The sequence below is a fragment of the Sphaerodactylus townsendi genome, linkage group LG01, assembly GCF_021028975.2.
Source record: "Sphaerodactylus townsendi isolate TG3544 linkage group LG01, MPM_Stown_v2.3, whole genome shotgun sequence".
NCBI lineage: Eukaryota > Metazoa > Chordata > Lepidosauria > Squamata > Sphaerodactylidae > Sphaerodactylus > Sphaerodactylus townsendi.
Window position 1 is genome coordinate 137,384,967 of NC_059425.1, and position 24,701 is coordinate 137,409,667.

Consider the following 24,701-nt stretch of genomic DNA (forward strand, 5'->3'; position numbering starts at 1 on the left):
CAAAATGGTATACACCCCTACTGAACTCATAGTCTATCAGGAAATCTGCCACAGAAATGAATTTAAGCAGCATGCAAGCATATCAATGCTCTTGGGCAATTTGCGGCAGGGCCCTCTTTGGGGGCAAGGCTCCTGACTGTGAGGTAGCAGACAGGGCAGCCTCACCTGAGCAGGTCTAGCACTGATGAATGACACAGAAGACAGCTCATCTCAGAAGACAGATCCAGAGGCCAGGTATAGCAGGGCACTCACAGCATTAGGTGCAGCTGCTTAGGGGTGTAGGGAAGAAAGGGCATGCCCTGGGCTTGTGTGGAAGGAGTCATGAGACCAGAGTGGTGGGTCAGGCTAATTTATTGGGGCAGAAGAGGTAGTGTACAGAAGCTGGGGAGGGGAGAGAAGTGGCTGGAAGAGGAACAAATGGGCCAGCTTGTGGAGAAGAAGGTATGAGATGGCCAACATGCAAAGAAGACAGGAAAGTGAGGCTGAAATTTTTCTGTGGGGTGGTGCAACTACATTGTATTGGCACGGGGCAATAAAGGAGCATTTGTTGGCAACCTTTGTCTGGAGCATTTCTGTGGTGGCCATGGAAGCCTGTCCTCTCCTGAGTCTACTGTAAGTTCCCTGTTCTGCCAGCTGCCCACCCCACGACAGCAGTCACACTTGGCACCACACAACTGTTATCCATTTCAAAATGGCTTGTGCAAGAAATATCACTGATGTGTTGTGCCTTGTTCACCCAATAATAAACCAATCCATTAAAATGATTTTATATTTGTCTGGAGAATACACTTAGGTGAACACAGATAAAGGACTTGAGTCCAATGCCATTCAAGTCCTATCCTATAGAATTAGATGGGCAGAGCTGGGGTAAATCACATTACAGTTAGGAGGAGGGGGAAAGAATGGTGCATTAATGTTTTGTATTTTAGCCTTCAACACTGAGGCTGCAATTTTTTCCACTCTTACCTGGGAATTAGCCCACTGAATACATTATGCATGAATTGTGTTGAACTGTACAACATACAAGCATGAATTCTGAACATATTGGACAGTCTATTATCTATACAAGTAAATTTATTAGCATCCAAACTTTAAAACTGGTGAAGTGTTCTACTGGATTAAACTTAAGGGCTGGATCCAGACCATACTTTCTGCTGAAGAAAGGTATTTGGCAAGAGAACAGAGCACCCCCCCTCCCAACCCAGTTAAGCCCACTGGTCTCCCTGAATTGCTGCTCCTTGGAGACAAGGGAACTCAGAAATACATTTGACTGCACATTTACAATACATTTATAATAGGAGGTCTGCAACAGGAGAAATTGGAAGAACATTTCCTTCTGCTAGCTGAAACTTTTATCTGAATCTAACCTAGGGTATTATAGAAAATTCCACAAAAGGACCTTTTGCAGGGTTTGCACTTAAACTAGATGATGTTATAAAAACCTGTTTCACTGCATTTGGCCATGGAAGTGCAAGAAACTCTGATGCTTGTGCATCATTACAGAATCATGTTCTCCAAAGGAGCAGCTTCTAACTCATCAACAAGGGAATACCAGAATGTTGGTCTCAAAGGGGGATGTGGATGGAAAGAAACACCCAAAGACCCGAGTCAGTCCTGCACCATGAATTAGTAGTTTGCATTCATTTTAAACATGAATGGAAAAGGAATCAAATGATCCACATTACAACAGAAACAAACTGTAAAACAGAAGATGAATGAGAATCTAATGAAAAATCTAATTTCCCCCTTCATTTTCCTACTGCTTTGTGTGAGCAATGCAAAGCAACGCAATAGAGGCACTTTACATAAGATGCATTGGCTGAAATGCTCAACATCTTACCACTCCACTGTGGTAAGAAATTTTTTTGAAGACTTCCTCCAGCCTAATGAACCTTCCTCTTACAGTTAAATTGAAGGGACATTTCTTCAGTTGGAGAAACACTTTTCAGAGGATAACTGGATCCATCCCAACATTTATGGGGGTTGGGTATGGGTGGGACTGAAAATATTGCAATTGACAAACCGGAAAGTTATAGTCAACAACCAACATCTCTAACACAATCACAGGCCAGGAAAAGAAAGAGGGACCGTCTCATTGTAGCCAATGAGACAATGCCTTTAACATGGGCAACCTTAACCTAACTCTTAAATTTGGCAAGTCTGATTCTTGAAGGAATACTAAATTGGCTAGAACACATTAAAGTCACAAGTAGGAGAAAATTGGCTAGGTCCCCACAGAAATGTAGGAAATGAAAAGTGTAACAAAGGAAATAGATATGGTCTTTTAAATGACAATGGAGAAATGAACCTTTCTCTATCATGAAATCACATATTTGAAGGACAAAATTTCAACTTAGAAACAATAGGTTGACAAAAGTCCTAGTAATAGACAGAATAACAATGGGTTACATACAAAAAATAGACAAAGCTTTAGTACATGATAAATCATAACAATATTCTTAAAACAATATTCTTAAAACCAAGTGTATTTCAGGCAACAAGGCTTCCTCAGTGGTATAAATTGTAAAATACACGCACCATAAAGTGCAATCATACAAAATATAAAAATATAACAATTCAGTTCAGTAACAAATGCATGACATGCAAAAGCTACCTTGGCCACACCTTTTGCCCAGTAGTCCAGGAGAAGGGTTGGAACTATCCAGTCCTTGGTTAGTTACTTTTTGACTCCCAGAACCCTTTGTACAGGTGAAAAAGGGAAACCACCAATGTTCTGTAGCACACCAGTCAGCTACTTTTTAATTTTAAACTAAGCTAAAGAAGAAGAATGAATAAATTAGTTCTGGTGGCATTTTGGATAAAGTTTTTGACTGGGAAAAAGAAATATCTGTAAAACTGTGGTACTAGAGATGACTGAATCGTTGGTGCTGTTACTGAATATATTCCTAATGTTTACCCCAGAACTGGGAAATGGTGGAAATCAACATACACAACATACAGAGCAACAAATGAATTGGTCAAAAAGCAGCACAGAAAAATAGAACCATGACATAAATATAGTGCATATCTCAGAGGAGATGGGGGAAATGGCGGCTGGGACAAAATGACGCCCCACTCCCCCACCCACTTACCTTTAATTGGCTGAAAAGGTTCTGCCAGGCCTGGCAGAGCAAAGGGGGAGGGTGCGGGGGGCACCCCCCTGTGGTGCCCTGTCCCGCCCACTTACTTTAGTTCAACTGAAAAGCTTCTGCAGGGCTTGGTGGGGGGAGGGTGTGGGGGGCAATTTTCCATGGAATTTGACCCCAGATGTCCCCATTATAGCTACGCCACTGACATACCTCCATTAAGCAAAAATGTTCTCAGTGGAGGAAGAAAGAAAGACCATTTAGATTTAGACATGAAATTGTACGATAGATAGCAAGAGTAGCCAAGTTCAGGTAAGTGGACAGAACTGGGGAAGGTCACTAACTGATGGAACTATAGTATTCATGCTCTCTTAGACTTTCGCTTAATTGACATTAGCATGGTTTACATAGTCTCCCTGGCTCCCGGTAGTCTGCAGGGCTATGAAAAAAAAGTGCTGTTTTTGAGCAGCCTATAGTTGATTTGAACAGTTGATTTAAACGGTCTATAGCAGGGATTACCAATGTGGTACCCAATGTGGGTACCATGGCACTCGCCAGTACCTTTTCTGGTGCCGATCAAGTGTTTTTGGGAAGTGGGTGGGGTCAGGTAGGACTTTTGCCCTGAAAGGTTTCTAATTGGTGGCACAGGGGGTTTTTTTAGCTGTTCCTTTGGCAGCTACTGCTACCACAGCACAAGAATTTACACAATGTTACTGACGTTAAGCTGTAGCAATCATTTTGTGGCTGGCTCCCTCTTCTGTGTCAGACATTCTATGGCAGCCATTTTATTGCTGTACCCACCATGCTATATCAGAATTCCAAAGGTGCTCATAGGCTCAAAAAGTTGAAGACTCTGGGTCTATAGTCTAAACCAATGATGGGGTCTAGCACACTGCCTGATGCCTATCATGTGTGAATGCTGGTTAGGCATTATTGCATGCAAACAGTCACACCTCTGAGTTTGCACTGGAGCTTTGAAGTGAGGGACTGGATTTTACATGTTGAGAATACTGCAGTTCTCAGGGAAAAGGGACTTGACTTTTCCTACAACCTCAGCACTGATCCAATTGCAGCTTGGAGCGTGTACTTTGTTATCCTCCTTTGCTTTAAACAAATATTTTCAGGTCTCCACTTGAAAGAGAAACTGATAAGCCCACAGTTCCACTCATGTTAGTAAAGCCCAGGGTTATATTACTAGAAGTCCATCCGTGAGGTCTTTAATCCACTATTCAGTAGGCCAAGTCCATTATCATGTCAGAACATATATGGTCTCAAGCAAATCACAAAGGTTTCTGTCAAGCTTGTTGTAATCTTCAGTGCAGACAAAGACATGGTCAAACACTTCTTCACAGCAACCAAAAAGAAAGAAAGAAAGAAAGAAAGAAAGAAAGAAAGAAAGAAAGAAAGAAAGAAAGAAAGAAAGAAAGAAAGAAAAAGAAGAAGAAATCTCAGTCTTTCTTTTGTGGTATATGCAAGTTAACTTGGAAGCTTGGGTCTGAAAACATTCTCTTACCAAATCTTATCTTCCTTCATCACATGCACAGGGTTATTGTTGCAACCTGTGATTGTTCAGCTGCTGAAGAAAAAAAAAGTAAGTTAGCATTTGAACCCACCAGCTTTTGCTGAGGTTTTTTTTTTTAAATATCAAGCTTTATCTGACGGCAGACAGTTGCTCATACAGGTAATTAGCAATAGGAAGCCACTAAATTTGGGAGGTGGGTATTAACAAATAATCAAGAGTGTTCAGAGGGAGCACTGTCATGAAGGCTTTGGATTGGATCCTGCACTCTGCTATTGTGGCAATGAAACATTTGGCAGGTGTCAAAAGTCAGCAGCACACAAAGCAGTGATTGATCAGCAGAACTCTCTTTAAATCCCAGAAATTCTCTGGAATTGAGTACAGAATCCATTCCTATATTTCTAAGAGGCAAATTAATGTGGGAAATCCAGGTTGAAATAAAAGTGCGTTCCTTCAATGCGTTAAATAGTTTCCTAATGGAAACTTCTAAGTAGAATAGATTTCATAAGTGAAATTCGTTTGAGCACACTACTTCTGAATGTACTTAATGGGCCTTTTTCTGGATTTATTATATTATGTATTAATTTGGGCATCTATAGCCTACTAATCTAGTTAGAAATTAGGTGGGTTCAAAAAGCACTCAAATGAAACTGGATACTCTTTAGGAAATCAACACATCACAGAAGAATCACAAGGAAGCAAAATAAGAAAATGTTGGAAACAAAGGCCACACAAGGAAGAGCCAAGAGAACCAGACAAGTTTAGTTTAAAGAAAATTAATGAGGCTGTTTTCAAGTGGCTACTAGGGTGCTTTGTGGAGGACAAGAAAGCTTTTTTTCCCTTTGCTAGAACAAGAAGACCCAAGATAACAGAAGATAATCTACACCCTTTTCCTCAGGTATTTATTTTATACCAGAAGCCCTGAAAACAGGACTGGGAAGGTTAGCAGTTCAGGGCTCTTTACACAGCAGAAAGACTAAGGGACCCTGTCAGGGAATAGCTCTGTGCTGTTGGGTTTGGGTAGTAACAATATTTTTATGACACCTGGGGCACAGAGAGGTAGTTTTATCTCCCTTGCAAAATTTAGGATGACCCTTGAGCTGCTGTGGTAGCAGAAGCCAGAGTGATAGCAGTCAGGTCACAACAGAGCAGATGTAACTTGGAAATCTGTAAATAATTATTTGGTACCAGGACCAGTTGCCGCAAGGAACTGCAGATTCTAAATAAAGCTGAGAATGTGAGAAGAGGGATTGGAAAATCTGTGTTCACACAATGCAACTAGGGCAATAGAGACAGGGGGTGCATTTGCCATTTCAAACAAATAGCTCTTATTTCTGTGAGCATTGTGGAAAATGCAGTTTGAATTTTGTTAGAGTCTTCATCAGGAATAAATAATTTTCAAAGAGTTTATTTTTTTAAAAGCCCTTCCTTTGAAAATTTGATGTTACACACCTTTTAAGCCCTCTCATCTAAATTACACAAACAGTAGGTTATAACATGTAGAATAGCCACTGCACTGAAGCACACAAGCTCTCAGAAAAGATATAAATACATCTCTTCAAACTGTACTTGAGAGGGAAAACTACAAGCACTTCTCCAAACTGCTCCTGTAAAAATCACTTCCTTAGACTGTTTGGCCCCTTATGCACATGCAGAATAATACACTTCCAATCCACTTTCACAACTGTTTGCAAGTGGATTTTGCTATTCCACACAGTAAAATCCAGCTGCAAATTGCATTTAAAGTGGATTGAAAATGCATTATTCTGCATGTGCGGAAAGGGCTCATGGCGGATTCCGCATGGGTCAAAAACAGTGGTGTGAAAACAGTGTAAAATGGTTGAAAACGTTATAAAAAGGTTTGCACTGTTTTCACACCGCTGTTTTTGGCCCATGTGGAATTCACCTGTTTTAAAGTCAGATGATTGACCCGTTGCTTCATATCAAAGATACTAAGTCTGATGAATTAACACTATTATTTGCAAATCAATTCCAGGTGTATATTCTTTTCAAAATATTTTTAAAAGCTAAGCTGTCATACATTAACAAATAGGAAAGCAAATGATCGAACTTTTGAAACAGATGTGAACAACTATTTAATTAAACTAACACTACAATTCATTTCTGCCCATTTCAGATGGCTATTCTTATTTCAGTCCGACAGATCAATACAAGAATTTTTTATTCAATATAAAGTGTATATTTGCCTAGAATTTTAATGAAATACTATTTCATTCAAATCAACCCAAGCCATGTATGAGTGTTAAGGCATAAATAGGTTTTCAAAGCTTTCATTTAACAAGCTAATATTTTACTGTATTTATTTTTAACTTCCTCTCACACATACATTTGTATGGCTGATCCACATTTTACATATGACAATCAAAAATTTACACTGGAATATCAATTGAGAGAAAACAGCTGCACTCAGGCCAATAGCACCATATGCTCGCCAGAACAGAAAGGGCATTTCTGAAATCAGCAGACAACTTTTGTTATTAGAAAGTATTGCAAACTTGGAAATTCTATAGCCCTTCTGATGAGTTCAGTATTTATTCTTACAATGATTTTAATCAGTACCTGCTGTACGTAAAAATGCAACTTCTATTCTGTACCAATGACACGCGAGTTACAATTAGTAAAAAAAAAGCTTTGCTGATTTTCTTTAAAGGAAAACCCATGCCACGGATCCCAATTATTGTTTTTACTGTGTGCTCTATCTGTATGTTTTGTTCACTGCCCTGAGCCCTTCGGGGGAGGGCGGTTTATAAATATAATAATAATAAATAATAATAAATAATAATAATAAATAATAATTAATAATAATATCCCTCAATCCCTACAATGCAGTGGTGTCTTTAAAATGGGAATTTGGAAGTCAATAAAAGTAAGAGGGTTGTATAAATATGCATAAATTCAGTGGCACTTTTTCTGAAGCAAGTCCATATTCTGAAGTTCATATTCTGAAGCAAGCCACTACCAATAAGATCCTATATATGTTTGCTCAGAAATAAATATCCATGGCTTCAGTGGCACTTATTCTGAAGTGTGTGCATAGAATATTACCTTATATTCAAAATGCCACAGAACTTAGTTTTACAGTCTGTGCATATGTTCAGTCATCTTGATGTAAAACTAAGTTCTGTGGCATTTTGAATATAAGGTAATATCCTATGCACACACTTCAGAATAAGTGCCACTGAAGCCATGGATATTTATTTCTGAGCAAACATGCATAGGATCTTATTGGTAGTGGCTCCAGCAAGCTACTCACATTGCATCAGATCTTATCAAAATAATTTCACTTTACAAGCAAGCACCTATTTGTCTAATTTGACAGCATAAGTTTCAAACATCCAGAATGGATAAGTAGTTCAGCTCAATCTAAGCCTGTTAACACTGGATATGTGGACTGGAACATTCAGAATGCAATGCCAGCTGGTCTGCCTAAGTCCTTGTTCACCCCGTTTCCTGAAGCTCTGCAATGTCCACAATATTCAAAATAAATCTGGATGTGATTTCCATGACATCTTACCATTAAAAACATGCATAAAACAGTCACATACAGTTTTGGAGCCACGTGCAGGTCAAAAGCATGAAATGCAAATATGGATAGATAAGCAAGGCCCAGGTAATTTTTCTGATTTTCTCCAATATTGCCTTCAAACTGACATTTCATTTACTAACTTCTTGCTTCGGAATGTTTACCTGAATGCACCTCCATAGCAGACATTTTTTTAAAAAATCCTCGCATATAGAAAACTGGATATCAGGGGCAGAGGTAGCTAAGAACCTCTTGCCCTAATGTCCCGGTTTTTTAAGTGCAGGGAATTTTGTTGTAGGGACAAGAACTCCGTTATGTCAGCTCTCGAACACTGTCTGAAGCGATACAGCTCAATCACAGACTATTTACTATTTTATCTGCTGTTTGTGAAAGCTTACACTGCAGTGGCGTAGGAGGTTAAGAGCTCGTGTATCTAATCTGGAGGAACCAGGTTTGATCCCCAGCTCTGCCGCCTGAGCTGTGGAGGCTTATCTGGGGAATTCAGATTAGCCTGGGCACTCCCACACACACCAGCTGGGTGACCTTGGGCTAGTCACAGCTTCTCAGAGCTCTCTCAGCCCCACCTACCTCACAGGGTGTTTGTTGTGAGGGGGGAAGGGCAAGGAGATTGTAAGCCCCTTTGAGTCTCCTGCAGGAGAGAAAGGGGGGATATAAATCCAAACTCTTCTTCTTCTTCTTTCAACAGATCTAACCTCCTAAGATGCAACCCTATGAGCTCCATTGAAACTGGCATGATTTTCTGTAAATGTGCATAGGAGTTAAATGTACCTGTGCTGATTGCTGCCCCAAACCTAGACACACTGGGCATTAGAGTTAAGCACATTTTCTAAATTTCACTGATTTCATTTAGAAGGGACTAAGGCACTTGTTTGGTCCTGATCACCCAGCCTGATCTTGTCAGATCCCAGATGCTAAGCAGGGTCAGCCTTGGTTAGTATTTGCATGGGCAATCACCTAGAAAATTCAGGGTTACTGTGCAGAGGCAGGAGATGGCAAACCACTTTTCAGTCTCTTGCTCTGAAAACCAATTAGGGGCAGTCATAAGTCGGGCTACGACTTGATGGCACTTTACACACATACAAGCACTTGTTTGAACTCTCTACCACTGAAATTCATGAGAGTTTCAGTTTCCCATCCTATGTTCATTTATTCAGAAATAAGCTCTATTTAACATACTGGAACAGATTTTGTGTTCGCAAACCTAGGACTGGATTACACAAGTGCTTCAAACTTTGGCTGGATCACTCATTCCTCAGAAGTCAGGCTTTCTAATTTCAAAGACTGCCACAAGCAAAGCAATGAGAAATGCCATGACAGTCTAATAGACCAACATCTGCACCCTCATGATTGTTTTTAAAAACACGAGATGAAAAATTACATGATATTATGAAAGATATTATAGTTTATGCGGACTTTAATAAACAAGTGCAAATTAGCATCGCTTTGTATATTCCTCATCTCATCAAAAGGTAAACTACATTGAAGAAGATACTTCCAAGGAAACATAAATTAGCTTAATGGTAACTGAAGGAATCAGTATTTGCCCTGTTTTGTACCGGCAATATACGTTTACCATCAAAGGAACTATGTTTATTCTACATTGTGCTACATTTGTAGACTGGAACATTAAACAGCAAACTTCAGCCCAACAAATTATTTCTAGGAACATTTATTGAATCATTTAGCAGTTCAACTCAGCTCCATGCAAAGTTTATAGCCAATTCTTTTTCCTGTTAAAAAAGCCCTGTACCTTAACAAACGGCAATAGCCTTACCAAAGTTTTCATGTTTTTCCCGCTATGTAAAATAATCATGTTTATGCATGCTAAACTGTTTTATTTGCTTATTTGTACAGATACCTTTTTTTGAAAGCAGTGTTCTAACTAAGCATATATAGTCTATTGAATTATGTACAGGTCAGATGCATTAAAAAGTACCAATGGACAAAACATTTCTCCCAAAAGTTGCGGCAGACTTTGTTAAATGGTACTTGTTTAAAAAAATACTCTCACAAGAACACCTCCCCCCCCCCCAACACACAAAGTGTCTCTTTTCTGTTTAGATGCTAAGAGATCTTGGCAAGCAATAACACATTGTGAGTTGCAAAGCAAAACAGGCAGTAGAGAGAGGCATGGTCCCTACATACAGCCCAATCCATGCACAACTGACTGTGGGCAATACTAGCAACAATAACAAAAGTTAGGAACTGTGGATATATGTAGGCATCATTCTCTGCTTGGCACAATTGAGTCTGTGAAGTCCTAAGGGAGTGTGCAAAGGGGCAGCAAGGATGGGGAAGGGGAATAAAGCTAAAGTCTACCCATCATGCATAGCTATTGGTGCGCTCGGCCTGCTTCCCCCACAAGGCTTCTTCAGACATCAGAATTGGAGCTGAGGTTTGTGAGTCTGGGATCTGCGTTGATCTCATACCTGTAGTGATATCCTTCCATGTGGTCTCTACAGGCATCCCTGATATTGTACATCCACTTTTTGATCCCTTTGCGGTTCAAGTACAAAACAAGCAGGAAAACAGCTCCAATGAGAGCCAAGACTATCCCAAGGAAGACGTAAGATGTCTGTAACTGAGTTTGGTCATCAGTCGGCACAGGACAGTCCAAGTCTGCGAAGTCGAGGGTCACCAAGGGCCTGCCCCCCATCTCATTTGAGTCAGAGCATTTGAGAGTCTCTTTGGCCACCACGAGGTCACTTTCCTTAAGCCAGTTCACCAAGACCTCAATCTGGCAGTCACAGACCCAACTGTTGTGGCTGAGGTCAAGACTACTGAGGCGGGGAAGGCTGCGGAGCTGAAAGATGGTGCTGTTCATCAGGCACTTGAGGGCATTGTCACTGAGGTCGAGGCTCTGCAGCTGATGGAGATTTGAGAAGTCCACTTTATACAAATCTGACAGGGAGCTGTTTTGCAGGTTCAGGTGCTGCAGGTTGAACAGCGAGGAGAACATATCCACAGGCAAGCGAAGCAGACGGTTGTCAGACAGATCCAGGAACTTCAAGTTGGGGAAAGCCCTTGGAGGGAGCAGCTCAGCGAGGAGGGTTCCGTTGCTTGTATTTGAGAGGGAGTTACTCAAGTTCACCTCTTCGATGAGGCTGCTGCTGTTGCCAAAGGCCACTGCGCTGAACGACGAAAGACGATTGTGGCTGAGGTCCACCTGCTTCAAGCTAGGCAAGCCAGCCAAAGCATCGTCCCCCACCCACTCCAAGCAGTTGCTGCTTAGGCTGAGGTGACTGAGCTGCAGAGGAGGTTCAGAGAAGAACGTGCCAGGCTGGAGCCCGGTGATGCAGTTGCCTGCAAGGAGGAGGTCCCGCACATAATGGGGCAAGTCCCGCGGCACTTCAGTCAGGCTCTGGTTGATGCAGGTCACTGTCCTGGTCACCTCAGAACAATTACAGGCTTCAGGACAACGGGTGAGCTGCTGAGTCGAGACCTGGATTGGAAAGACCACCACCAGCAGCAGCCCTTCAAGCAACACAGCTCTCCTCCTTCTCTCCCCAACGGGCGTGGGGGGTGCAGAGCCCCAAAGAGAGCACCCCAGCATCACCGCCTCTGCTAGGGGCTGCTCCTTTGCGGCACTCTCACTGTTTGGTTGCCGCCGTTGCTGTATATACCTTGCCTCTTGGACTTGCTGCAAGCCAAGGACCGGAGAAGACAAGCCTCCTGGGTATTGGCAAACAACACAACCCTGGCCCCTTGTCAGTACGCTTGCTAGTGTGTCAACAGTGTTGGGTGCAGATGGGGACCTGCACCAAGTTCCAGGGACACCCCTCCTGTATTTCTGTGGCTGCTACTCAAGTCCTCCAGTGTCCTCCTTTGCGGGCACAGCCACCCCTGAAAGCAGCAGCAAAAGAGAGGAGATGAAAGCAACAAAGCCTCAACAGAACCATTCTCAGAGCCTTGAGCAACATGCACCTCCCGCCCCTCACCTCTCTGCCAGCAAAGTCACCAAAACAAGCCCATCCGCTCACTTAAAGTCAGCTGGGTACCTGATGGTAGCAGGCAGTTTAGGCACACCTTGCTTCCCATTAACTATTAAATTAAAAGTTGTTTTATTAGAACCGTTTCCATCTGCCTAAGCAACATTTCACAAAAATGGTATTGAAGGAAACCTTCCTTTTACTTATTTGCGTTGCTTTAAAAAGCTTCCACGCCCAGACCTGAATTTCAGATGCGGAGGAGGAACAGAGGGGAGTCCACCAGTGAACTAGCCCCTACTAGAAACAGAATATTGGATCAGGTGCCTGAATTTACCTAAAAGGAGGACGACTCTGAATGTAAGACGAGCCCCCTGAAAAGGTTATGGACAGGAGGGTTTTTTAAAAAGTTAGGATTACTGAATGTATATCTGGTATCTGAGTTTTCATGACAACCTACTGTGCTCAGAAGATCCCCACTCCTGCCTCACACCCATTGGACATCTCCCAGCCCCCAACTTATCCCTCTCAAGCAGTGCATCGCCAGCAGGATCCCTGTCCGAGGCAGCTTCCCAGGACTTCAACCATCCTCCTAGTCAGCCTGAAATAGGCTTCTACTGCACATCAATCTGAAGTCCAAAGGCGAGACTGCCGCCCGTCCCAGCTGAGGCGCACCAGGCACCACGCCGCGATCCCCTTGTCTGGGGACAGGGTTCAAGGGTCTTTTATGGTCTCTTTTTAAAGCTGCGCCCCCCCTCCCCCCGGCTCCAAAGTGGGAAGCCTTCGCTTAATCTCTTCTTTCCCTCCCTTCCAACTTTTCAGTTCTCCCGTTAGGATTCTCCCAAATCCCGTCGCGTGCGGCTTACACCCGAGGAGACATCCACAGCGCCTGGCCCGTGCTCCTGGGCACAGACTTGCAGATCCCGCCACGTGCGTGCAAACCCGCCCTCTCTTTGCATCGGGGGGGATCCAGAGCAGCCGTGCCGCCCGAACCCAGCCCAGCCCCCGCTCCTTACCTGCCGGCACCTTGCTGCAACCAGCCCGGCGCAAACTCCAACGCCGAGTAACAACTCCGCGGGGCGGGCGGCAACTTTCTCCGCTGCGCGCTCTCCAGCCGTGCCTGGCCCAGCCTCCGCGGCCCGGAGAAACCAATGGCAGCCGCAGCTCTGGGGGAGCCGCCCAATCCAGCCGCCACGCCCTCCCCGGCAGCCGGAGGCGGCTCGCTTTGCTTCTTCGGCCCAGAGTTTGTGGCATCCTCGCCTTGGGAGGCGAGAGCAGTTTTGGAGGAGCGGCGGAGAGTCCTGGCCCCGGAGGGGGAATGCGCTGGGCAAAAGGAAGCCCCCCTGCACTCTGCGTACGCCCGTAGGTACCCTTTACTTTATGACCTCTGAGCCCTGCCCTCCCCTAACGCCTGGCAAGTTAATGGGAGCTACATATGATAGTCTGAAATAGCTTCCTTAGCATGTATTGGTAACAGCTGATGCTGTTCTTTCGGGGCGTAATCCGGACCGAAGTTTCCTCCTTCGCTAAGGTGCTGGATGGATCTGGATAAGGAAACGGGGGGAAGGGGTCTTGTTGGCCATGGGGAATGGTCTGCTATACAGCTGAGCCCTGAATAGAAATGTTAGTCAAGACTGCTACCTGCATCCTTGGGATTCTTCTGCTTTGCACTGTATGTTTTTATATTGTTTGCTAGCTGAAGGAAACATTGCTCTGGATGTGATGAGGTGGCTCCAGTATCCAAAATCAGATGTCACAACAAGTCTGTTTCCATGAAGACTGCCCTCTCCTTAAACTTTGTGAATGCTTTCTTTGACGAACCCCTCCCTATATGTCTGAAGAAGTGGATTCTGACTTTTGCAGGTTTATGCTGGAATTCATTTTTAAGGTGTCACACCTGTTTTATTTAAGCCTTCTGCTAGTTCCATTGTCATCTGTTTTCAAGCAGTCCTATGAGCTGAGGGTCCAACAGTATATTCCTAAGCAGAGATAGGCCCTTTTCCGTCCACTGAAGTGGAAGACCTCTGCTTCTCATCCTGAAAGTCTCAGGTTCAGTTCCTGACGTCTCCATTTAAAAGGACCAGTCAGTAGGTGGTTTGGGGGCTACAACCTGAGACACTGCAGAGGTACTACTCGTCTGATGGACTGGTGATCTGATTCAGTGTTAGGCAGCTTCATGTGCATTGTTTGTTAGGGAAGGGGACTGTGGCTCATTGGAAGATCCTGTGCTTTGCGTGTAGAAGGACTCAGGTTCAATCCTTGTCACCTCCAGTTAAAAGGTTCAGACAATGGGTGATTTGAAACACTTTTGTCTGAGTCCCTGGAGAGCAGCCTCCAGTCTGAATAGTTCCTGATGGACCAATGGTCTGTTTTAGTATGAGGCAGCCCCAAGTGTGAGCATAGAGACGACAGGTAGAGATTATTCCTATACAAAACAGGAAGGAGATGAGGCTTATAGAGGTCTCTTGCATTGATCTCATAGTCATCATGCTTTCACTAAGGAAGTAGTGAAATCAGAATAAAGTACTTGTGTCAAGTAAAATGTGCCACCCCCACACCGCAAACTCTGTGGCTACTCCTTTCTAAACTTTATTGACAATCAAGCAATTCATGATCCAGTGAATGGTTTTCCAGAATCTTCAAGAAGAGCCACGATATATTCCTTAGTTCTCTTTACACTCAAATTACAAGAAAGTTAAGGGACATCCTGTGCTTTGTTATGATTGCAAAGGGATGGCTGTGTTCGTCTGTTGTAGCAAAATAAAGCAAAATTCCAGTGGCATCTTAAAGACTAACAACATTTATTTCAACATGAGCTTTCATAAGTCACCACTCACTTCTTCAGATATGCATAGAAATCAAACTGACTATCCTTGAGTGGCAGGTTACAAAGGGGGAGGGGGGGAGAGTTATAGCAGAGAGTATATCCCATCATGAGTTCAGTCCCATCCAAGTATAAGAATAAGGGCTTGATAGATAGTGAGTGAGTGGAAAGTAAATATTTCTGCACTGGATACACATGTCTGCCCTGTGGACTTCCCTGTAAATACATCTGTATATTTTAAATATAATTGTTTTTGCTGCCTGGAAACTTTCTGGAAATGGTTTGTCTGCAGATTTATAGCAAACTAATTGTGTTGTTTTTTAGTAGTGTCACAAGGCAGCAGTGTCAAGAAAGTTCTGTGTAATGCCTTGCAACTGGGAAAGGAATCGCTCTGAGGAATCCAGCAGGGACACAATAGTGTGGGCTGATCTCTAATTTGGGGGCTGCCCATCTGTAATCACAGGCTGGATTTCCAGTTGCACAGAAGCCCATTAGTGGTGTTCTGTCAGGATTCTGGCCCATTGAGAATACCGTGCCGTACTAAGGGCCTTTGTAGCCGATGCAGAACTGACGCCAGAGAACATCTGCGCTGGCAGATTGGGGGCATGGCCTTTATGCAATATATCATTCTTCTTGCAGGACCCAAAGGAATAGAGAACAACCTAGTATGAGCTGCACCAGCACTCCTGAAAAGGGTGGCCAGAGGCAATTTACAGTACAGGATATCTGTGACTTGTGCATAAGAGGAAATTCCGCAACGTTCTTCCCTGTGGCTCTGCAGCATGACAAAGTACTCTGTGATAGTTAGCTTTAAAATGACCTGTGAGAGAAATTAATCACCCCAGCAACACAAGCCAAAACATCTTTAAGTAAAAAGAAGCAGCTTTCTTTTCTTCTGTCAGACTCAGTACTTACTGGCTCTGTTGCTAATTTTTTTGTCACTGATACTGAAATGAAGGCCTATTAAGAACTTGGAATTGGTTGACCAGTTTTTTTCTTTTTTAACCTTGTAATTTTAGTATATGTCAATCTTGTATACGTTTTTGTTCTGGTCTTTGACTGTAATAAAATACTACTACTATTATATGTTGATCTTAACTTATTTTTTTAACATGCCAGCAAAGGTATTTGTATTTGACAAAGTGCTCCTGTTGAAACATTTTTTCAACCTGAAGCCCCTGAGCACTAAGCATCAGAGAAGTATCGGAAGGGAAATTGTGCCCAGGGGCAACACTTGCTCCAAGCGTCCCCACATCCCTGCTGCCAGGTAGGCCCGTGGCAGGATTCAGTGTGTGGGAGGCTATTTTGCATCCCCAACGTGACCTGATGGCGGTGCCAAGGAACAGGGGATATCCCCTGACCCTTTGGCAGGTATGCCCCTTCTAAACATGACTATTGCCCCACAAAGGAAACCTGCTAAGTGTTGCTTCTTTAGAAGATTGGCTAGTTGGAATACTGTATCTATGACTACCAGTGTGATGCTCAACAAACCCTTTTAAACCCATTAACTTCAATGCTGGTTGGAAGGGTTCAGTTCAGCTTAGGACTGCTTGTATGTTGACCACTAGTATATGGATAAGAGTAAGAAGACAAACAGCAAACTGGGGCTTAGTTTTCATGCAAATGCCTTAAAATGTTTCCAAATCTTATATTGTGGCCCAAACAAATATGAACTCTAAACACAACAAATCAGTTCACTGTGCAGGATGCTTCATAATGTTGTGAATTTAAACTAGTTTACTCTTGTGATGGTTCCCCATGTAAATGTTTCAGGATCTGACAGCTATTAACTTTTTACTGTTTAAGGAGGGCGTCTTCATGTAAGAACTACCTGCCTGTCTTTCCTTTGTGTTTGTTGAGAGTGAAATTTAAACAACCAACATATTTAGAGTCAGCAAAGTCACACCTATTGAATTGCGTATTTGAGACATAAAATTTAAACCACAGACAGAATCATCTAGTCTATGTGATGCGGAGTCTTCAGAACTGGTAAACTAAAGGTATGGCCCAGCTCTGTTTCAATACGTTAATGATTTGGTGTCTACGTTTATTATGGCTATCCATTTGTTTTGTGTGTGTGTCTGTGTTATATGTTTTTGCATAGATCTCTGTCTGTTCCGAGGATGTATTTTGTTGTCCTCTGGACATTGATGGCCTTGCATATTTTTCTTCTCAGGCAGCTAATGAGCAAATGGAAAGTTGTTTAGTAGGTATCTAAATTCATTCAACAAATGTCAGCATATGGTGTTCAAACAGAAAACAATTTACAAGAATTTTAGTGGGCCTTGCAGTGTTCATTATGAATAACTTAATTTTACTGCACACAGTAAATATCTACTGATTTTTTTTTCTCACTGCAGGAATGTGTGGATACCCTGGAGTACCAGGGACAGCTCATACAACCATCAGCTACTTTATACAATCTGTGTGAGTCAGAGTGTTTACTACCAGAAATGGTGCTGTGTAAAAATAGATTTCAGACTAAATGTGAAAAGGGATCTTTGGAATGCAATGTAATTGTACTGCTGGTTGCTTTGTCTTCTTCAGCCAAATCATGAAAAAGAGTTACAACTGGATTACGTTTACTAGACTTGAATCTCTCATGTTTACTTTCAGCAAAACAAGACCGAGAGACCAGCGGACTTGGTTTTCTATCTGATTTATTCGAATGGACATGATCCAGTCAAAGTTAAACATTTAATTCCCTTTCGGTTGAAATCTTACTGTGTTCTTACTAAAAAGCTACTTCCATTGCTAATGTTTTACTCCATCCTGAAAGAACTTGAAACCTCCCATAACAATTTTGCTACTCTTACCCAAATTCCTTTTGTTTCCCTTGAAATTCTTCACATATTTTGTCTGGGGAGGAGTTTCTGATTTTGCTTCTGTATTTGAAAAATGGGTGGCAACGCTTTGGACCAGTGGTAGGTTGTGGACAGTCTTCAGTGGCACAGTTGCATAGAACATACCATGATTTTGCACTTTCTAAATGCTCTGTGGTTGAGCCGGGGAGCATACCTGCTGCGGGGCTTCTCACTTTGTTTATAGTTCCCCACTGCTGCCTGGCTCTTTCCTTCGCTTGAGTCAGGGCCTGTGCAGGAAGCCCCGAATGGTTCCCCACAAGCCCGGGGCTTTCCCATAAGCACCGCTTAAGCACCTCGAGCTCTTCCGTAGTCTCTTTCATGCAGGCGCAGGCAACCTCTGTTTCCTGCGTTCAGATTGGCTGATTCTTGACCCATTCTCCCCTCATGTTCACTATGTTGGTTTTACAAGACAAATCAGGTACTGAGAATTGGTGCCCTCAGCCCCCCTGTCTAAAATCCTTGCGTGTGCGAGCGATTCACCACCCTCCTTTTCGCAGCACCTGCATATGCCGCTTTTCTGCCCAAGGTTTCTCCCTCCTTTATAAAAACCAAGTTTTCTCCCTCCTTTTTTTCACTGCAAAGGGGGGAAGGGCGCTGCTTCTCAGCGCCTGTCCATTGGTGGGGTGGGCCATAGTGGTGAGGCGGAAAAACTGGGCCCTTTTATACTTCTGAGGAGTTTTGCATGCTGGTGGAAGCCTCCGGGGCAACAAAGGGGCAATAAGGGACCTCAGCCTTTGAAATTCAGGAAATTCACGGAGCAAAGCCATTGCTGCGGGGCGGCCTCGAAGCAGAAACATGGCAGCCATGCTGCAGCACCAGGGACTGTGCAAAACTCTCGATTTCATTGGGGCATTCCCTGTGCCAACAGAGGGATAATTTCGGTGTGCAAAATCATCCTTAAACTGGAGGTATTTCTGCTACATTAGTGACATCAGCTGATGAATTAGCTGTAGTTGACAAAAGGCATTCCATCAGCAAAGCCCCAAGCCACATAACTAGTCGTTCAGGGAGCATGCACCCTTATCCAGAACCCGGGTAGGATTTCCCATCATCATGATCATCTCTGACTTACTTTGACTGAGCAACAAACAGTATATAACTACCTCCAGAGACCGATTCCAGCAGATTCTATCCATTATTTCATCTGAGGGATTAGAGCTGGTTGTCATGACCATGTTGGTAAACCTACACCAGTTAAAACTCACAAATAGCTGAATCGAATCAACTAACTGATATAAATATATAGCATTTTAGCAGAAGAGAGCCAGTATGGTACTGCGGTTAAGGGCTGCGTACTCTAATCTGGTAAAGTGGGTTCAATTCCCCATTCCTCCACATGAAACCTGCTGGGGCCAATCACAGTTCTCTCAGAACTCTCCCAACCGACACAGAGGCAAGCAATGGCAAACCATCTCTGAAATCTTTCCTTGAAAACCCTGGAGTTACCATAAGTCAGCTGTGATTTGATGGTACACACACACAGAGAGCAGAAGGGAACTGTAGGATGGCAGTAAATATTATTAATTAGTATGCTTATTTTATCCATAATCCAGATGTCTTAAAAATATTTTGTCATTGTTTTGAGCTCCCTTTGGTTGAAAGTCTGCAGTGATAACTTTGCAAGTGTCTGGCCATCCTCCGTTGTGTCTTATAAACTTAGCACAGTGAGCAACTCCTAGATGACAGGACAGGTGCCTGACAGGGTTATTTTTGCACAGCAGTTATCTCATCTGTTAGTTCCTTGAAGAGAGAATTCTGTGTTAATTTCTTACCATTAAACTGCCAGATTTCTTTTATCTCAGTTCTGAGGCTTTCTTGTTTCAAGCACAGAGCCTATAAAAAGGATTGACTTCATGGAAGAAATACCCTTGTGCCTGAAGAGGACAAAAAGACTTCAAAAAAACTCTTGTAAACGTCTCATACTAGAGACAGCAGTATCCGTTTTTTAAAAGAAGAAACAGAACTAAGGCTTTGTTAATACCAGCCCTGTTTAAGTGCTCATTGTAAATTCAGTAGTTCGTGAAGAGAGGACCTAGTGGTACCTCCCTGTTTCTTGCCACTGGCATTATGTACAAGTCATGAAACTGTCAAAGGTTTATCATCCACCTCAGTATGAGTAGAGAGAGAAGCCTGGAGAAAACTGGCAAGTTTTGTCACTTTTGTTGGGGCTTTTCAGACTCTGACAGGCGGGAGAAAAAGCCTTGAATTTCACCAAGGCTTTATCTACTGTAAGCTCCGGGACTGATTTGCTTCTTTCCTACTTCTGCAGTTATCAGATGTTCTGTGAAATTGATGCAGCTTCTATGGACTAGCTGCCGACAGGGGGTGGGGGTGGAGTCGTGTAGAGACTTCTGCCAGTTTTACCTCTGCTATTAATTTTAATGACAGTGACAGAAGACAGCAGTGACTAAAGTATAGGGCCTTGACAGCCAATCTCCTGCAACAGACTACTGTTTGAGAAGGGAGTGCAATGTTCAAAGTTTCCCTCCCCCCCGCCTCCCTGGATCTCTCTGCTGTGGCTGTTTGCCTGGGTGAGAAGGGTGTTCTGGTCTCCAGCTCTTCATTGCTTTGTACTCATTTTTTAAAATTTTGTTTACCCAAAAATAATACTCATGGAAGTACAGACAGTTCTATCATTTCAGCTAAGCATAGGTCTTATTTCAGTTTGCAGTCTGAACTGAAAAATGTCTAGGATTGCTAAAGAATTTCCTGATTGTTCTGCATATGCTTTCGCAACCTGGGCTCACAATGATTCTGGGATTATATGGAACATTTCTACAGCATCTTGTAGGGACAGAGCTGGGGGTGTGGCTAAAGAAGACCAGTGAGAGGATCACAACTGGATGTGATGCAGAGGCATAGCTAGGGGAAATGGAGCCTGGTGCAAAATTCTGAGTTTTGCGCCCCCCCATGTTTGTGTTTTTTGTATGTTTAGTGTTTTTTCAGTTGTTTGCCTGCTGTGGGTGCACCTTTTAGGCTAGCAGCACCAAAATTTCAGGGTATCTTTAGGAGACTCTCATGATGATACCACCCAGGTTTGGTAAAGTTTGGTTCAGGGGGTCCAAAGTTATGGACCCTCAAAGGTATAGCTTCCATCTATTAGCTCCCATTAGAAACAATGGGGGATGGGGGCACCTCCTGTATATATAAAGGGACAGTTTTTAGACTTCTCTACCTTTTTTATTCCTATCTGTTTTTCAGGTTGGTTTTGGTTCCCCCCCTCCCCCCCCTTTTTTTTGGTAGTGCAAGATCACCCAGCAGGAATGTACAGCAGGGAAACAAATCTGTTTAATCAGATAAGATTCTGCTTCTCATGTGAAGGAGTGGGGAGTCAAACCTGGTTCTCCAGATTAGAGTCCACCTGCTCTTAATTACTATACCATGCTAGCTCTCAGAACAACAAACAAGCAACCTACTATTTACTATTGATTTTTGAAGGTAGAAAAGTTTTCACAGCTGTTGTTAAGAACAGTTAAAGCAGTGAGATTTCAGAATTTTGTAATAGCCTATCCAGTCTTCCTTTACTGAAAAGTGAGGATTTTTTTGTTCATTTAACCATTGTAACTCCTTTTATTTTCATCTTATCCACGTAAAATGCTAAAATTGCAACTAATTTTATGTTTTGAATATTGACCATAGGCGTAGCTGTAACAGGGACATCCAGGGAGAACCTCCAAGTTTTCCAGCCCCACACTACTGCCAGCCACCCAGCCAGCCAGGCACAGCGCAGAGCTGAGCCAGATGCTGCCCGGACAGGCTTTGGCCAGCACAGCTGCTGCCCGAGGGGCGGGCTGAGGTGAGCCAGAGGGGGCAGGGCAGCTGCAGCACAGTGTGCACAGGTGCGGCAGTGCAGCCAGGTGCCGTCCAGGCAGGCCTCGGCCCATCGTCCGGCTTGGCTGCTGTCCAAGGGGCGGGCCAAGGAAAGCTAGAGAGGGTCTCCATTTTTCTCTCTCCACACTGCCGGCCAAGATAAGTGGGGTGCGGGAGGAGGTGCAGGGGTGGAAAACTGGGAGTCTGTCTCGGCCTCCATTTTCCCTAGCTACACCTCTGATATTGACACAAGAAGTGTCTCACTGAGAATGAATTCATGGAGTACCAAACAAGACTGGGAGACATTTACAATTCTTTAAAACATTCCATATCTCTCTTTATGCAATAACTTTGAGCACTATCTATTTTGGATTGTGCTGGCTGTGCAGAAGCCTCTGATACTGGCTGTGCTGATGAGGTAGCCTAGAATGTTCAATTGTTGAATGAATATTCTGGAGTTGCAGTCCAAACTCTGAGACAGAAATGGAAAACATCAGCTGAGATGAAGACATCACACTTTTGATACCTTCGAGACAAGAAATCCCCCACTTCTTTATTGAAGACCTCTCTTGTTGCTTTAGTAGCTGCTACCACTCTTTTCAATTTTATGTATGATCTTTTTCCTTTCTTTTTTGTTTAAAGGTTTATTGCTTTGTATTATTTTATTTGCACATTGTACTTAATAAATTATTTCCATACATTCCAATCCAACTTTTGAGTATTTGTGTGCTCCTTACTTGGGATTACCCCATTCACAGAGGTGGGATGCAGCCTATTCGCACCCATTCGGTAGAACCGGTTACTAAAATTTTCTCAGTTCGGAGAACCAGTTATTAATTATTAACTCCAATAGGGACAAGAGGGTAATCTCTGTCCCTGGATACAACAAATCTCGTCAAGTGGGGGATGCAAAATCGCCCCCAGGGCCCCCTGCGACCCCCCTGCCCCCATGTGTGTATGAACTGCATAAAATAATACAATATATAGTAATTCTAATTTTTTTGTTCATTGGTATAAAGGTTGGGAAAGTATTATAGGTAAAGATTTTTCATTTTCTTTTCCCCCCTTGAAAGTTATATTGGGAAGAGTGGAGTTTAAACTACTCTTTTAGATTAAGGATTTTGGATCTCTCCCTCTGTTAGTTTTCTTTCAAGTGGAATAGATAAAGGAATCCGAAGGAGAAGTAGAAAGCAGGAGGGAGGAGGGAGGGAAATATGGGAAGGAGGGAGGCAATATAGGATGTTTTAGTGGGGGGGGGGTTGAGAGAGTTAGACAGATATGTTTGTTATATGTTACAATTGTAAACAGTTTTTGGTTTCTCTCCTTATGTTATTATTTAAAATTAATATAATTCTATAAAAAAGAAATAATACACTACCATACGGTATATTGCTTTTTTAATACTTTAAACAGTCATTATTTGAATCTAGAGGCGGGGCGAAGGGGAACTGCACCTGGGGCACATGCGCCCTGCATCCTTGCCACAGCTCTGCCCAGGAATGCCCCACCCCTGGAATGCCTGGCCTTGCCCCCGTTGTGCCCCACCCAGCCCCATTGACACTTTGGCACTGTTTGAATCCCACCACCATTGGAACCTGTTACTAAAATTTTTGAATCCCACCACTGCCATCCAGTAGTGCCAGTGAGGATCCAGGTTTTCAGCATTTATTTACATCTACTCACTGACCATAGACAATCTCATAAGGCTATTAATGTGTTACCAGCAAGCCTAAGGTGCAACCTGACACTAGACATAACACTGGCCTGTTGAAGTCAGCAAAGCGTTGTACGCAGGATCCCGATGAAGAGACATTAGCTCATAGTTCAGCAATCATACCTCCATTTCTTTTCTTTTTTCCTTTTAACATCCAGTCTGATAAACAAATTGAAAACTTGAATGCTGAATTGTGTTATTTTCACTGGTAATACGACATAGCTTTTGAGTTTCATTCCAGTGAAGAATCAGTTATCTCATTCTTGGGTAAGAAAGTGAAAGAAGTAGAGAACAATATGTTAGCATGGGAAGCTTAAGGAGGTTTATTGCCTGGAAAGACTCTTCATGTGTTCAACTTATATTTACTGTATTAACATCTTGCCTTTCTTGTGTTATGGAATGCATACTGGGTTGGGAAAGGAAGCATTTTCATAAATTGTACATTTTGCCAGAACTGGATGGAGGATCTAATTTAAGCTTGAGGTTGCCATAGGTCATCTGTGAGTTGATAGCGTGCGTGCACACACAGTTCTGCATTTAAAAAATGGTATTGAAACTATCATCCACCTAACAACTTCAAAATAGCGCTGAGAAACTAAAAATGTCTCGACAGTGCCATCATGTGGCCAAAACTGTGCACTTTCCCACATGAGTACAATTGAACAGCATAATTCCATAAGTGGGAAAGACTGGTTTATTTTATTCATACTTGCTTTTCAACTTGTTACTCCGTAATAAAAGGTTCCAAAATCTGCAATCCTATGTCTGAATCTTAACCACACTTGCAGTGCCATTATGCACTGCCATTCTTTGCTGGGAGTCCTATTCACTACAAATAGGAGCAGCAGTGGCGTAGTGATTACGAGCAGGTGTACTCTAATCTGGAGGTTTGATTCCCCGGTCTGCCACCTGAGCTGTGGAGGCTTCTCTGGAGAATTCAGATTAGCCTGTACACTCCAACACATGCCAGCTGGGTGACCTTGGACTAGTCACAGCTTTTCTGAGCTCTCTCAGCCCCCCCCCCCCACCTCACAGGGTTTTTGTTGTGAGGAGGGGGAAGGGCAAGGAGATTGTAAGCCCCTTTGAGTCTTCTACAGGAAAGGGGGGGGGGTATAAATCCAACTCTTCTTCTTCTGATATGCCAGGAATATTGGCACAGGGTAGTAGGGACCTGAACCCAGGATCTGACCCAACAAGCCTTCTCCAGGACTTACTACAGGCTAGACTTAACAGCTGTTGATCCAGAAAAAATTGGTGTTCAACTGAAGCCTTGCATGGGAAGTCCACTTCTTCCTGTATCCGGAGTAGGGTATGGACCTTGTGAAGATCTGGGAAATGAAGTTTTCCTCTTTCAGGAGAGTACACTGGAGGGTGTATTGAGTTGCCAGGCATG

The 24,701-nt window shown here is 43.1% G+C and overlaps 1 protein-coding gene and 1 long non-coding RNA gene across 4 annotated transcripts; one reads left to right on the plus strand and one right to left on the minus strand.

Annotated features, from left to right (window-relative positions):
• Positions 1-4,531: 4,531 nt before the first annotated feature.
• TPBG (trophoblast glycoprotein) lies at positions 4,532-13,301 on the minus strand. 3 transcript variants are annotated; one of them, XM_048495393.1, is made up of 3 exons: positions 13,113-13,301; positions 10,600-12,013; positions 4,532-4,659 (listed from the first exon to the last, which is right to left on the minus strand). In XM_048495393.1, the coding sequence occupies exons 2-3, from the start codon at positions 11,721-11,723 to the stop codon at positions 4,656-4,658; spliced, it is 1,128 nt and encodes a 375-aa protein (XP_048351350.1). In that variant the 5' UTR covers positions 11,724-12,013; positions 13,113-13,301; the 3' UTR covers positions 4,532-4,655. The 3 variants fall into 3 exon arrangements, with proteins under 3 accessions (XP_048351350.1, XP_048351344.1, XP_048351335.1); XM_048495387.1 differs by having other exon boundaries at positions 4,547-4,662; XM_048495378.1 differs by lacking the exon at positions 4,532-4,659 and having other exon boundaries at positions 10,160-12,013; positions 13,113-13,269.
• Positions 13,297-16,004, plus strand: LOC125432064. Its single transcript, XR_007244389.1, has 2 exons — positions 13,297-13,458; positions 15,560-16,004. It is a non-coding gene; the product is annotated as an uncharacterized LOC125432064 (long non-coding RNA).
• Positions 16,005-24,701: the final 8,697 nt, after the last annotated feature.

Excerpts from the sequence above, each read along its gene's own strand:
- TPBG (XM_048495378.1), bottom strand. The coding sequence starts at position 11,723 with ATGCTGGGGTGCTCTCTTTGGGGCTCTGCACCCCCCACGCCCGTTGGG.